The following is a 14,826-nucleotide window of genomic DNA, read 5'->3' on the forward strand; positions in this document are numbered from 1 at the left end:
TGTGTGCCTGCTAAATCATTTCTGCTGTTCAAAAAGCCAGCTATGTCTTGAGTGATGTTGAAGCTAGCAGGTCAAGGAGATGATTGTCTTTTTCTGCTCTCTCCTTGTGAGACCCCACCTGTAGTGCTGTGTTGAGCTCTGAGGTCCCAGCATAAGAAGGACACCAAGCTGCTGTACCAGGTTCAGAAGAGCACAGAGATACTCAGAGAGCTCAGTATCTCTCCTATGAAGAAAGATTGAGGGAACTGGGCTTGTTCAGCCTGAAGAGACCTTATTATGGCTTTTCAGTACTTAAAGAGGCCTACAGGAAAAATGGGGAGAAACTCCTCGTCAGGGGATGTAGTGACAGGACAGGGGGTGATGGCTTTAAACTAAAAGATAGGTGATTTAGGTGAGATGTTAGGAGGAAATCTTTCACTCAGAGGTGGTGAGACCCTGGCACGGCTACCCAGAGAAGCTGTGAATGCCCCATCCCTGGAGGTGCTCTAAGCCAGGCTGGATGGGGCCCTGAGCAGCCTGAGCTGGTGGGGGGCAACCACCAGAAAGTTGGGATTAGGGTTAGGGTTTAAGGTCCTTTCCACTTGAAAATATTCTGTGAAAGTTTGCAGGCAGAAGGAAGCTGATGTCCTGCAGTTTGTCTCTGGCCTCACTTGGATCTGTTGCACAGAAAGACCAGCTGCAGCCCACAGTGGCCAGGAGCAACCAGAAGAATTTCACAGCTCTGGCTCCCAGATCACAGCTTGGCACTACAGTGTGGCTGACTGCTGCAATGTAAGAAAAACGTTTTGTCCCTGCTGTCACGGCAATAATGTGTGGTAAAACTGTTCTGCTCTTGAAAGCAGAGGAAAGAGAGCTTGGAAAACATTTTGCAGGAGACAGCTGGGGTGGTAAGGTGCAATGAGAGCTGTTCCTACAGGCATGGTGACAGCAGAGGGCACACTGTGCAGGCACAGCACTGAGCGTGCAGCCTGTGCACTCAGCTCAGGCACTGCTGGACTGCTCTGGATTTATGGAGCACGTTGGAGGAGAGCTGGGGTAAGGAAGCAGTCATAGGAATTCAATGCAATTCAATCATCTGCAGAGCTACATGCCCCGCAGTGCTACTGCAGAAAGAAAGGAATCGAGTCACCCTCGCCACAGACTAAAAGTGATGGATTTATCTGGCTGGGGAATGAGTGGGGGAAACAAAATCTGAACATGCTGATCCCACAGAGGAGTGGGAGAGTGGGAAGTGGCAGATCTGCACCTTGCTCCTCTTCGTTTAAACCAGAGTCCCGAGGACATCTGACTCCCTGCATTTCCCATTGCCCAGGAGGAACAGGAGACACTGCAAAGGTGAACAGGGTAGATGGGCTCCCTTTTTTCTGACCCTCTCTGTTGATTTCCTTCAGGTCAGCACAAGAGGGTTTTCTGGACCAGAGCACATGTTTTCACATTTGGTTAAACTGAATTTTTTCTTTCAGTTCTTACTCTGAAATGGAATGCTGAAACTCTCCTGCTGAAGAACACCAGAATGATTCTTCAGAATTCTGCCTGAGAGCACCAAGAATTTTGATCCTTTCAACATTTTATCCAGGAACAAAGTTCAAATCTAATAGAAGCTCCATCTCAGACCATTAGAACAAACAGATGACTACAGATGCTCTGGCTCTGCTCTTACCTTTACAAGTCTGCAACCTCAGCTGAATCCAGGAGAGAAGAAATGGACAAGGTGGGCATCAGAGTCTTCCTGAGGCTGCTCTGGCTCAGGGTCCAAGCCATCTCCTGATGGGATGCAGGACCAGAGGCAGCAAAGGAGCTTCTGCTTCGCCCCAGTGCTGTAGAATGGCAGTCAGAGCCAACCTGTTCCTCCAGATCTTGTCTCTGTGTGGCAGGCAGGGACACCATCAAAATCAGGGATCCTCAGGGGGACCAAGGGTTTCTGCTTGTCTGGGACTAGGCTGCAGGGAGCATTTCTGCAACCACAGCAGCACTGCTCCTAGCCTGAAGCCCCACTGAATGTTACTACTTTGCAGAAGGATGCCTTGCATCCTAATTCCTTGTGTACAGATAACAAAATGAAATGTGAAAAAGAGGAATAACCTTTTGTTGGGGCTGGACTCCTGCACACAGAGGTGCTGCAGATGGTGAGCTGAGAAGCTGGGATTTGGACAGGGCATTAAGAATGGCTTCTGAAAGCTCCGTATGGACTAGAGTGTTATCTCACACCTTTTACACCAGTACAACCACACTGGCCATGAAAGACTTGGGGGTCACTTGCTGCTAGTGGCACAGCTATGAGAAGTAGGGGATTTGCTGCTGAGGGAAGCCACCCCTAGAAAACGTCTCTTGAAAGCAACTGAGAGGGTCAGGATAGGGGTGGTGTCCTGACATCTGCTGTCTTGGACACCTGCCATGGTCAGGGCTGGCCCTGCTCCTTTAACTGCAGGAAGGAGGAGTGACATGTTCAGGTCCAGCTGCTAGTATGGTGATGTGAGAGGTCTGAGAGTCATGGCTCTTGAAGCTGGTCTGCTCTTTTTTTGGTCCAAATCAATCCAGTTGCATTCTTTTGCACCAAAATTTGGGGAAGATGAAGTGGCTGAAATGACGTGTGGCTGTAGATGCCTGCCCAGGGGAAGGGATGCACCCTGCAGGATGGGCAGTTTCTGCTCAGCCTGGAGGTCTGCCTGGTTGGGAACCAGCAACCTGCACCAATTTCTCTTGCTGTGCTGTAAAGCAGAGCAGGAACTTCTCCATATGAACTCTTTGTTCCCAGCTCAGCAACGCTATGGTCGGGGAGTGTGGTGTTGGGGGAGCGTTAATTCAGTACTAACTGAAATAATCCTTCTGGAGGTTTCTGGAGCAGTAGCTCACTCTTTGTTCCCACAAGCCTTTGACTTTCTGCTGCTGGGAATGGGAGGAGGGGTCCCTTGACACCACGTGTCTAAGTAGTAGCGGGGCCCTTCGCAATTTTCTCTGCTCCTGACACCTGGGACAGTGCTGACGTGGCCCATCCTTCGGGGTGTAGGGAGCCGTCCTTCAGCAGCTTTGCCCGCTGTGGGCTGCAGCAGCCCGCTGGGGATGGGCAGGGAGAGAGGGGGGAGACCAACAGGACGGAAGCGTTCCCACTGAGTTTTTAGAGGCTTTGAACCCGACACCGGGGGGGTTCCCTGCGGGCTCAGCAGGAACCTGCACGGCCAAGACATCGCTCGTGCCCTCTTTCCTGAGCTGCGGAGATGTCGCAGAGCCGGGCTCTGTGCGGCCGGCTGAGAGCAGAGCTGCCCCGACGGCGGCCGGAGCAGGTCGGGGACTTTGTTCGGAGAGCTCCGCGGGAACCGGGGAGGCAGAAAGAGCCCCTGGGGGTAGCTCTGCATCCCTCGATCCATGCTGGAACTGGAGGCAAATCCGCCCTTAAGGGAAGGATTTGCAGCTTCGCCGCTGTGCGGTCGTTTGTTACCCGGCGGGGCGGGAGAGCCGAGCTACGAGAGGAGCTTCGGCACCGGGGCCGTGGGGAGGGCGGTGCACAGCCAGTACCCCTCACCGCCCCCTATGGGGGCTTTGAAGCTCGGGGAGGAGAGAACGGATGAGTAGAGTCGAGGATGGGATAAGCAGCGGTTTGGGGAGAAAAACCCTCCGGAGAACGGGCGGGGGGGAGGAACGCAACCGAGGGGAGCATCGCAAGTGTCTGGCCGGCCCCGGGCAGAGCGGAGCATCCCCGGCCGCGGCCCTCCTCCCCCCCGGGCCGGGCAGAGACCCACCCCCGGCGGCGTGGGGCGAGGGGGGCGCCCCCGCCTTGACGTCAGGAGAAGGGTTTAAAAAGGCGACGGGAGCCGAGGAGATCCCCAACGCCGGAGCCGAGCCGCAGCGGAGCCGTCAGCTCTTCCCCGCCGCCTCCTGCCCGAGCCCGACCCGCCGGCGAGATGCTGTCGTGCCGCCTGCAGTGCGCCCTGGCCCTTCTCTCCATCGCCCTGGCCGTCGGCACCGTCTCGGCCGCCCCCTCGGACCCGCGGCTCCGGCAGTTCCTGCAGAAGTCCCTGGCTGCCGCCGCCGGGAAGCAGGTGAGACCCCGCGACGGGACGGACACCCCGCTGGAGCCCCCGGCACCCTCTCTGCAGGTCCCCACTCCCCCTCCACGTAGTCCGGCTTCTCCTCCTGCTTCCCCCTGCAGACCCTCCTTCTCCCTCTGACATCCCGTAGCAGACTCCTGGGTTCCCCGTTGCAAACCCCTCTCGTTTCCCTCTGGACACCCCGGTGCTATCCGTGCAGATTCCTCACCAGAGCTCCTCAGTGTCCCCACTCCAGACCCCGGGTTGCTTGCTGCAGAGCCCGGTTCCCTGATAGCTCCCCGGTTCCCTGCCAGGGCTGAGTTTTATGACTAGGGGCAGGAAGGCAAGACCACCCTCCCAGTACATCCTGCTGGGGGGCAAGGAGCAGCTGCTGCCAAGACAGAGCAGAGCCCCTGGGGAAGCTTTCCAGGGCATTGAACCAAGGTTGTGCTGCAGGAGAATGTCTTCTGCTACGCAAAGGAACAGTAGGACTTGGCGGGATGAGAGAGAAAATCATCTGTGATGAGTGCCCCCACTCAGCTTCCCCTGTGAGCTTTTCCCTTGCTGCACAGCATCCCTGCTGAGTCTGTCTTCAGTGCCAGACCAGCAGTGAGAAAAGGAGTTGTGGGGTGGTGCTGGGATGAGCTCCTTTCTGGCACAGCCAGGATAGGGATCTCCTCACTGCACCTGATAGGTATCAGCTGCACAGGTAGGTATCAGCGCTCTGCTCTATTCTGTAGCCACAGCTGCTCTAAGGCAGCTGCCGAGCTGAGCTCCTGCAGAGCTGTGTACGTTCCTGGGCACAAAGGAGGTGAGCCCCCAATAGTCAAGGAGTAACTGTGATCTCTCTCCTGCTTTCTCCTCTCCCCAAGGAACTGGCCAAGTACTTTTTGGCAGAACTGCTCTCAGAGCCAAGCCAGACAGAAAATGAAGCTCTGGAGTCGGAGGACTTGTCCCGAGGGGCCGAGCAGGACGAAGTGAGACTGGAGCTGGAGCGCTCGGCCAACTCAAACCCCGCGCTGGCTCCCCGGGAACGCAAAGCGGGCTGCAAGAACTTCTTCTGGAAAACTTTCACATCCTGTTAGCTTTTGCAACCCACCTGTCCTCCCCATCCACCCCTGCCTTCTTCCTATTCCCCCGCCCTGAGCAGAACCTTCACCACGAGAGGCGAAGACTGTAAATACACGGTCCACGGTTATGGTGAAAATAAACACACAAGGAATATTTGAGTTTGATTTCGAGTTGTTTTAATAAAACTTTCAGTTCCAATTGTACACAGTTTGCTTGAGTTGTGATTTCTGACTAGTTCTTTAATGACATGCACTCTGCGATTCTTTCAGATGTACTATTTTTAATTCTTTGTTGCAATAAATTTTATGTTTCGAACAGTGATGCTGAGACTGGCTGGTCACTCAGAAAAGCTAAGTCCCCTCGCTCAGCCTTCTTGTCTTGGAAACACTGCCTGTCTCAGGGCAAAACCAGTGAGCAGCAGCTCAGTCTGCACACACACACAAATGCACGGGCACAATTTCTCTAAGTGAAATTTTTTGCTGCGGTCTTTCTGTGGTACCCAGATATTCCACAGCATTTTAGACATCAGCTCCCTGTAATTGGGGTTGAGTCAAATCCACAGCGCTGCTGGTTTGGCTGACCTAGAGGATTTACACCCAATAGCACAGTAAATCACAGCTGCGCATTTGCAGAGATGGGATTGTAAAAGAGGATCACAGCACAGGCTCACCCATGCATACCTTATTCCCTCCTCACTCACAAACACTGAAATGTTTTCTTACCTTTATTCTTTCCACCATCACCAACAAAATGCGGCTGATATTCCCTTGGAAAGTTCTCCTTTGTTCCACTGCATCCCCGTAAAGGCGCAATATTAAGCCTGCACTATCAGTATCTCTTCATCTGTAAAGTGGTACAGTGGTTTTCTACCCATTATGAATTAAAGGCGACATTAAAAGTGTCAGGTGAGCAGGAGATAGCATCAAGAAAAAGACATCTCAATGGAAGAGAATTTCTTTGTGCTTTTCCAGCGTATCTTCCTAGACACACTGGTTTCTGACATGCAGTCGTTGGAGAGCTGGAGATGTGGGGAACAAGTGTCACTTCGATGAGAAATTCATCACTAGGGAGTAAAGATAACAAATATTTTGCAGACGTCATATCTGAAAGAAAGGTGCAAAATGAGGGGGGTGCAGAGCAGATCATGGGCACAAGCCTGACCCCCATGGAGGAGGATTTCCCAGTGGAGAAGGTGTTGAGTCCCCCTGGTCTGTGCTGGAGGCAGCTCAGATGGTCACAGCCACTGTGCCGGCTCTGCACCTCCTCCCCCCACATGCACCTCGTTATATCTGAGCTGAGAGCTTTGCAGGCCCAGAGGGAGAGGTGCAACAGGGATGCTCCCAGCACTTGGGGGAACTGAAGAAGGAACCCCATCTGCCAGCATCCAGGGCATACTTTGTTACCTCTCTGCTCTCTGATGCGTTCAGCTGGGCAGGGTGCAGCATTGACTCGCCCCGGGGTGGGGACAAATGGTGGCAGCTGTGCAAAAGGCAACGGAAGAGATTAGGGGAGCTCAGGTGGTGCCGATCAATTCCCAGCCCTAAAAGCAGCCGGGGAGAATGGGGCTCTTATTGAATGCATGGAGGAAGATGGAGGGGAGGATGCTAGCCCTAGGTCTTCATTGGATTCCTTGGCTGCTGCACTTCCTAAAGGGAGCAGGTTTCTGGGGTCTCTGCAAAGCAGAGATCTCCTCATCCCTGGATATTCACTGATGTCTTGACTGAGGATCCACTTAGCCTTCAAAAAGCAGCAGTTCTGTGTTGAGGTGGCTTCAGGAGTGCAGGAATAGGAAGGAGGTGGTGGGACTAGGGCTTGAACATATTTAAATAGATTCCTTTTTGCTTGAGGTTTTTTCTTGGTTGCTGGGCTTGGGCAGTGCTTTTGAGAAGAGCTTAATCCTGCCAGTTGCTGGAATGGAACCCATCACCAACAAGGATACAGGTGATCCAGGAACTAGATGAAGTGATTTACTTTCTGCACCAGCCTGTTTTAGCACTACAGCACTAGCAGTCCTGGGCACTGTGAGCTGTGCAAATAGATGCCTAGAGATAGCCTTGCTTTGCTGAGCTAAAAAGACAAGAAAGGCTTATTGCTTCCCTTTGATAGGTGAGAATTATGGGCTAAGGAAATGAAGTGGCTGTATGTAATCCCTTGTCACACAGCCACCAAGCAGTGCCCTGGACTGGGAAGGTTCTTGCTGGGTGAGGCTGAATGTGGGATGACAGCACATGGCGGGGTCAGCCTCCAGGGCTGGAGCTGCCAAAGTGGGGGCAGCCTTTGAGAGAGGATTTTTAGCCTCAACTTCATAGAGAAGCAGCCTCTGCACTGGCCTCAGGGAGGCTGAGGGCTGTGATGCCCCATGCTCAGCTGATTCATCTCCCCTCTTGCACTCAGTGATGTGGGCAGACCCAGAGCAGTCCTCACTGGAGATTCATCTCAGGTTCTGCAGGGGAATGTCAATGAGAAGCCTCATAAAAGGGTGTGAAACTGGATGCCAGATTTCCAACATCTGACAAAGAAACCCACCTGGATGGGGCCCTCTCCCTCACCACCCCAGCTGCAAGTAGGTGCTATACTGTGCTGCGGGAGGGAATGCTCCTGTCCTCTGCCCTGACGCAGCCAGGCCTGCAGAGATGCTCCCAGCCCTCTTGTGCCTATCCCTCAGCTCTTGTTAGGCTGCATCCCCTGGGTGTGGAGCAGAGTCAGAGAATCTCTCCCAGCCCCATGCTCAGCTCAGTGCTATGGTGCCCTAAGGTACAGCATTTCGTCCCTTATACAGTTCAGGGTTCTGCCTTCAAGGGAAAGATTGTTCTTCCCTTTAGGCTGGGCCTTAAGGAAGAAAAGGATCCTCCTAGAAACTGGCTGTTGTGTTTGCAAGGCTCTTTCCTCTGGCAATTAGGTTGTTGTTTATCATCTGCGTGAATTCCTTACTCAGTTGTTCAAAACCTCTCAGCAGGAATGGTGGGGGCAGAGGGAGGAGGGCTATGCCCAGTTAAAGGCTCAGGGGACCCCATGTTACATCTTTGTGGCACTTGGGCACAATGTATAGCAATCCCCATTTCCAGGCTACTGGGAGGCTGCATCTTCCTTAGCCTGAATAACTCACTCTTAAGGGACAGTGAGGGCTGGAGGTCACGCTGCTGGCTCGGACCCTCCTGCAGAAGAGCAGGGTCTGCTGTGGCTCTTTAAGGAGGCAGCCTGGGCATGGCACTGACCTCATGAGTTCCATCGCTCGTGGTTGGCTGCTCTGGGCACCCGGCTGTTGGTGGTCCATTGGTGATGGTTAGAGCACCCCACAATCAACTCCTGCTCAGGCACATGGACAGATTAGGAGCAACCAACATGGATGGACTAGAGCTTTCACTAAAGGAATGCAAGGAAAGGGCAGCAGCTGTACTCCCTGACACCTGTATTCGATGCTTAGAAAGCCGTAATTGGGAAGAGCAGGTGTGCAGCATGGACACCATTCAGAAGGCAAGTAGTGGTGGATGCCCTAGCACTCACCAGCAGGCAGAGGGAGGGGGAGGAGAGGAATCAGGAGGGAAAATGGAAGGGGGGGCATTGGTGTAGTTCTCTGTCAGGGAGTGCTTCGATGTTACAGAGCTTAATGCTGGGAATGACAAGGTCAAATCTTTATGGTATGTGTGTCCAACCTTTTGGCTTCCCTGGCTTGCACTGAGAGGAGAGGAACTGTCTTGGGCCACCTAGGTCACTCTGAAACTAATGCCTCCTATTTATTTCCATGGAAACTACCACAGAAACAAAGAGCTTGGTGACACTGTTTGATGGAGCAAATCCTCAGCTACAGAACCCTATTTTTCAACATAGTCGCCACCATTAGTTGTGCATTTTTTCCAGCAATGAACAAGAGCCTGCATGCCGCACTGCATGTACAAATCTGTACCACTGGAAGTGACTTTCTGTCACCACTGCTGAAACTTTGTCAGACTGTCCCTCTGCTGCCATCTTTTCCATGGCAACAAAATGTTGGTGGGAAGGTTCAACCTCAACTGCCACACCACCAATATCTACCTCTGACATCATGGGACAACATAATATAATAGGAGGCATTACTTTTGGAGCAGTTTTCATATGTAGTATTATAATATTGTTAAGGAAGTAACAAAATTTATTTTATGTTTAGTACTTTTAATTAAAAAATTAAAAAAGAAGGCAACAAAAACATAACTAGTAGGGTGTGTGACCTTTTTTTAGTGGAACTGATGCATCAGCCTGGTTCTATGGCAGTGGCTGCAATTCCTAATGAGTTCTCAAGGTACTCGTCAGAGATTTTTTGATGAAATTCTATTCTTCTTGTGCTTCATCCTTAACAATAATTGTTCACTGATGTACCTACTGCCAAAAAAAAAGTGGTGCCATGAATAAGATGTGACTGTGAAGTGAGGGATATTTTTTTTCTGGTAAGAGAGGTCTCAAAGTCTGGTAAGGAGTCATGATCAGATTTTTGGGTTGAATATCTGATTGAAGCTCTGTACATTCAATTTGAAAATTTGCAGATAATGTATTTATGTTGGCCGAAAATAGAGTTGCAAATTTACCAAAAAAAGATTGGTTTTTTTTGAGCAATCTCATAACCTATTTTCAAATTCCTTTATCAAAATGGGAAGTAAGGCTGTATATTCTTCTCTTTTCACAGGGCTGTTCAGCAAGCGTATTAAAACACATACAGTTATTTCCCATATTTTGAATGATGCCCTTGCCATGTTGTGGTTTCAGCCCAGACAGCATTAATAGGGGAAGGTCATGGAGCAGATCATTTTGAGTATGATTATGCAGTATGTGTGGAACAGCCAGGGCACCAGGCCCAGCCAACAGGGGTTCATGAAAGGCAAGTCATGCTTGACCAACCTGATCATCTTGACCAAGTGACTTACCTAGTGGGTGAGGGAAAAGCTGTGGATGTGATTTGCCTTTGACTCTGTTTCCCACAGCATTCTCCTGGAGAAGCTGGCAGCCCATGGCTTGGACAGGTCTACTTTGCTGGGTAAAAAGCTGGCAGGTCCAGAGAGTGGTGGTGAATGGAGTTAAATCCAGCTGGTGGCTGATCGCTTGTGGTGGTGTTCCTCGGGGGTCAGTACTGGGGCCAGCCTTGTTTATCATCTTTATTGATGATCTGGATGAGGGGATTGAGTGCATCCTCAGTAGGTCTGCAGATGACTCCAAGTCGTCATCTGGGAGGAACTGTTGATCTGCCTGAGGGTAGGAAGGCCCTCCAGAGGGATCTGTATAGGCTTCATCAATGGATTGAGGTCAATGGGATGATCTTCAACAAGACCAAGTGTAGGGTTCTGCATTTTGGTCATAACAACTCCATGCATCACTAAGGGCATCACAGGGGCAGAGTGACTGGAAAGCTGTTTGTAGAACAGGGATCTGGGGGGTGTTGGTTGACAGCTGGCTGAAAGTGAGCCATCTGGAGCACAAGTCTTGTAGTGGTGAAGGAAACTGGGATTGTTCACTGTGGAGATGAGGAGGTTTAGGGAAGATCTTATTACTCTCTACAGATCCCTGAGAGGAAGTTGTGGTGAGGTGGAAGTCAGCCTCTTCTCCCAGGTAACAACGATTCTCCAGCAACTGCCCACAGCCATGGGCTCTGGCATCAAACAGCACATGAAGGACTCGGGCTTGCTCTCTTTTTAGGAAGAGCAAGAGCACCATGAGAGCTGCTGCCCTGGCTGCTGTGAATGCCTGGGCTGCACAGCTGAGCATCTTGGAGTTGGAATGGGCAGAACCTGACAGAAGATCTCGGTGAGGACATGCATTTCCAGAAGGAAGAGCTGGTGCAGTGGCTGGCTGAACATCTGCCCACCCTCTGCTCAGCTCCCTCAGACCTACTTCCATGTGTGCCTCACCTTTATTCCTGCCTGCAGAACAGCAACAAGGCTGCGCACACAACATTGCAGGAAGTCCTGCCCTTCTTCCTTATGCACCTTGGCTTTGAGAAGATGGTCAAAGCCAGTAGTGACCTGAAGACTGCTGCAAAGGGCCATGTCCTTGCCGTGCTGAGAAATGCTAACGCCAGTCTGTCAGCATCTGCTGAGCCACCTTCCAGGCAATCTGCAGTCAACAGCATAGATGCTCTCCCACCTGCAGCCAGAGTACCTGTGACAAGCTTGTCTTCACAAGCATCATCTAAAGAGGCAGCACCCCAAACCAGCAGGGGACAGAAGCAGGATTCCAAACAGCCACAGCCAGTAGAAGAAGAAAAGATAAAAGACAAGGGTGGAGCCAAGCCGAAGGTGCACGTGAAGTCCACTGTGAAGGATGGTGGTGGCAACAAGCAGTCTTCCATCTTCATTGTTGTCCTCAGTGGGAAAGAGCAAAGAATGAGGGATGAGAAAGATGGGAAAGTGCTGCAGTGGAACTTCTGTTTTGTAGAACTGTAAACAATGTAAAGATATAAGGATACCTGCTAAATTACAAAGCTTATTTTCAGGTAGTTGTTTCAGCCAATAGCATTTTTAATTAAAATACATTTAAAAAAAAATACATGGTCTGAGTATTGGCCAACAAGAAAAATACACCCCAGAGATCTCCAAGTGTCATTATCCTCTCTGAATGGCCAAAATGGCTTGTTTGCTGCAGGCTGTAATTGACTCTGCTGCTGCTGCAGGGTCACACAGAGTTAGAAACTCTGCCCTCTTCACACGGAGCCATACCTGCCTTGGGGCTGCTCCAGGGCATGTGAAATCAGTGCCTGGTATGACCACATCCATTTTCTGGCTGGGTAACTGGAGAAGAGATGATGTGGGTGAAGTATCTATGTGTTTTTATTCTTTGATTCCCTCCTGCTCTGTCTTTAGATAGCTCTTTCTTTGTGCTGAAGAACTTTAACTGCTTTGAGGCTGGAGTGGAGCAATGTAGCTCAAAGGCAAAATGTGTGACCATCCAATTGCACATTCATACCCATGTTGAGCAGGAGGCCAAGCAAATGGACGTGGTGTTCCAGGAGGTTTCCTACAATGGTGGGCTCCCATTTGGCTGGCTAACCAGTGCCTCGTAAGCAGGTGCTTTTACATCTTCCTCTCTATTGGCTGCAGGAAATGCTCTGTAAGAATGCATGAGCATCATTCCAGCACAGTTATCAGGAAGTGCTCTCTAGCTACTGGCCTGTCACTCTGCCCACACTGGTGTTGCTTTTGCAGAAGTTGCAGAGACTGTGGGAAATGGGGGGAAAGTCAGGCATTCTAATCCCTGCAGCATTTGCCAAGTAGACAGGCTGCTCCCTGGAGTCCTGCAGGAGCAAGTGACCTTGCATATTTGCCATGCATTGTTACATGTGCCCATTAGTGTCCAGTGGGAGTACCTGCCCCAGCCAACAAGGTGATGATCTACAAGGTACTCTGTCTTGTACCTCCTGTACCTTGTGTCTCCCTGTACCTCCTTGTACCTGAAAACAGCAGGTGGTGGGGTTTTGTGGTCTAACATGTTTAGGTGCACATTTTGGATTTTACCCAACAATCACGTTTACGCGCTTGATATTAAGAAAGAGCAACATCTGGAAATATGCTTTGTTTTCAGGACATGAACTATTTCCAGCACAGATAGCTCAGCCTGCCAGAAAACCCTGCCTTCTTTTTAGGTAGTCTGTGGAACACAGAGAGTCATGATATCACTAGTGAAGCAATGCTTAAGGAATTGGTCCTGCTTGCACAGGAGGAAACCTCAGGGTCCTGAGATGACCACGGTCACCACTATGGCTTTACTGGGGTTTGCTCAAGGACAGTTCCATCTTCCTCCATCCCGCTTCACCACCAACCAGCCCTCTGTCTGATCATCATCCTCTATAGCCCTGGGGAAGAGCAAATAGCAAAAGAAGTGCTGGGGTTGGTAGGTGACAAAGAAGAGCTGTGAATTGCTCAGGAGGGGAGAGCTGACGGGTACCTTTTGCTCTTTCCTGGTTCAGGTCAAACTCCCTCTTCCATTTGCTGGAATCGTGACCAAACTGCATGCTCAGGAGACAGCAGGGTCAGGGAGATCAAAGAATTATAAATAAATGCAGTATAAACAAATCAATCAGAGAGATAAAACATTAGACAGAGCCACACTAATTAAAAATATAATAATCCACATAACGGACATTTGTTTTAAATGGTGCAATTACAGCTTTTAATCATCTTGGTTTAAATTAACGGCAGCAGCAAAGTGGCTGTGCAAACGTGTTCCCTGTAATGAACTGATATTAGAAAGCCAGCTCGGTGATCTCTCCCTCTCTCAGGCTAATTCTCCCTCCGCTCGTTGTAAAATAACCTTTTGATGTCGTTTTCTTGTGGAGTCTTGAAGTTGAAGACACAGTATCAGAGCTAAATTAAATCCCCTTCACATATTTCTCTTCTTTCAAGCTGTAAAAATTGCTGGTATCAGTCATTCAGTCTCTAGTGCTGACGCAACCACACTCGAGGAGAACATCTGGGGGCCCCAAGAGTCATTATAAGGAGAATAAAATCCTATACTACAATCAGTCAGCAATTAAAAGACAGGATGCAGGAGGGCTGATCCTGCAAGATGGTCAACTTGTAATCCTCTGGGTCTCTTTTCTTCTTCTCTGAGTGGATGAAGAGGAGGCTAGAAAGTTCCTAAATCTGCTCCTACCCATGCAAATGGTCTTGGAAGTAGCTCCTGTGGGTTCAGATCTATGCAGAAGTCACAGGTTTAGCACCTGCTCACAGCCAGGTCTGTGGCACTGGAGGGCTGATACTGAACTTGGCCCTGGTGTTTGAACAGCTATGGTGTGGCTGAAGGTCATATGTGGTTTATGAGGTGGTGCCCCCATGGGGAGAGGGGCTCAGTGTTGCCACCACCAAATCAAAGGCATGGAATCTCTGTGTCCTGCTTAGTTCTGACCTATTGAAGCAATGCCTCTTACCTCTCCTGGGCAATCTGCATGTTCTTCCCCACAAATGTGTAACTATAGCTGCCCTATAAAAGCATCGTTCCTACAGAAGAGCTCAGTGCCTACCAGCCAAGATGCCAGCCAGTGCTCCAAGCAATGACAGAAGTGAGGAAATTGATGAAGTCAAAGCCATCCAGACAAATCTGTCTCAAGGTGGGTTTAAACCAGCTGCCCAAGAGAGATGAATCTCCACTGCCTGCAGAAAGAACTCAAGGAGCTCCCAGCAGTCAGCCCCACACATCACGCCAGTGACAGCGCAGCGCTGGTCTGCTCCCTGCATTAGGATGCGTCACGTCTCAGCTGGGTGTCCTTACGGGCTGCAAGGGAGAAAAAACAACAACAAACAAACAGGGAAAAATAGTCATTTTGGCATTGTGGAAAGATTTCTGTGTGGGAAACATGCAGGGAGAGCATCCATATGTGTGCATGTGTGTGTGTGCCTACAAAAGTGCCTGCTCACCCAACCACTGCTGGGTTTTGGCAGTTGTCACCAGGCACAATCACCGACCTGTGTGCACTGTTCCAAGCACACAATTAAAACCAGGAGCCCTTTGCAAAGAGGATTTTGTCTTGCTAATTAGCACCAAACCCTCTTCATTTTCCTGTTTACCCAAAGAGTGTGCAAACACAGAACAAGAGAGTCACACAGTCTTGAGTGCCGCAATGGGCAATGCAATTACCTGTCCTGCACATTAGGATTAATAAATATTAGCTTTACTTGCGTTTTTACTGTCCACCTAAGATGGAAACAATGAGCTTTGCTACTTAATCAAATTAGAACCATAAAATAATTTCCCTTTTAGAAGGTTCACTTCT

At 50.3% G+C, this 14,826-nt stretch overlaps 1 protein-coding gene and 1 long non-coding RNA gene across 3 annotated transcripts; both read left to right on the forward strand.

Moving 5' to 3' along the window:
* Positions 1–3,418: 3,418 nt before the first annotated feature.
* SST (somatostatin) lies at positions 3,419–5,360 on the forward strand. The gene is made up of 2 exons (XM_031603435.2): positions 3,419–4,037; positions 4,898–5,360. The coding sequence occupies exons 1-2, from the start codon at positions 3,900–3,902 to the stop codon at positions 5,108–5,110; spliced, it is 351 nt and encodes a 116-aa protein (XP_031459295.1). The 5' UTR covers positions 3,419–3,899; the 3' UTR covers positions 5,111–5,360.
* Positions 5,361–6,227: 867 nt separating this feature from the next.
* LOC149916629 (uncharacterized) lies at positions 6,228–13,142 on the forward strand. Of its 2 annotated transcripts, XR_016469469.1 has the most exons (4): positions 6,228–7,037; positions 7,491–8,570; positions 10,622–10,670; positions 10,758–13,142. It is a non-coding gene; the product is annotated as an uncharacterized LOC149916629 (long non-coding RNA). The 2 variants fall into 2 exon arrangements; XR_016469468.1 differs by having other exon boundaries at positions 6,260–8,570.
* Positions 13,143–14,826: the final 1,684 nt, after the last annotated feature.

The sequence above is a fragment of the Phasianus colchicus genome, chromosome 10, assembly GCF_987193195.1.
Source record: "Phasianus colchicus chromosome 10, bPhaCol1.hap1.1, whole genome shotgun sequence".
In the NCBI taxonomy this organism is placed as follows: domain Eukaryota; kingdom Metazoa; phylum Chordata; class Aves; order Galliformes; family Phasianidae; genus Phasianus; species Phasianus colchicus.

What these genes read in the sequence shown, in the direction of transcription:
- SST (XM_031603435.2), top strand. Translation starts at nt 3,900, where the DNA reads ATGCTGTCGTGCCGCCTGCAGTGCGCCCTGGCCCTTCTCTCCATCGCC. An exon ending in CTGCCGCCGCCGGGAAGCAG is followed by an intron (nt 4,038 to 4,897) that starts GTGAGACCCCGC and finishes CCTCTCCCCAAG; the next exon opens with GAACTGGCCAAGTACTTTTT.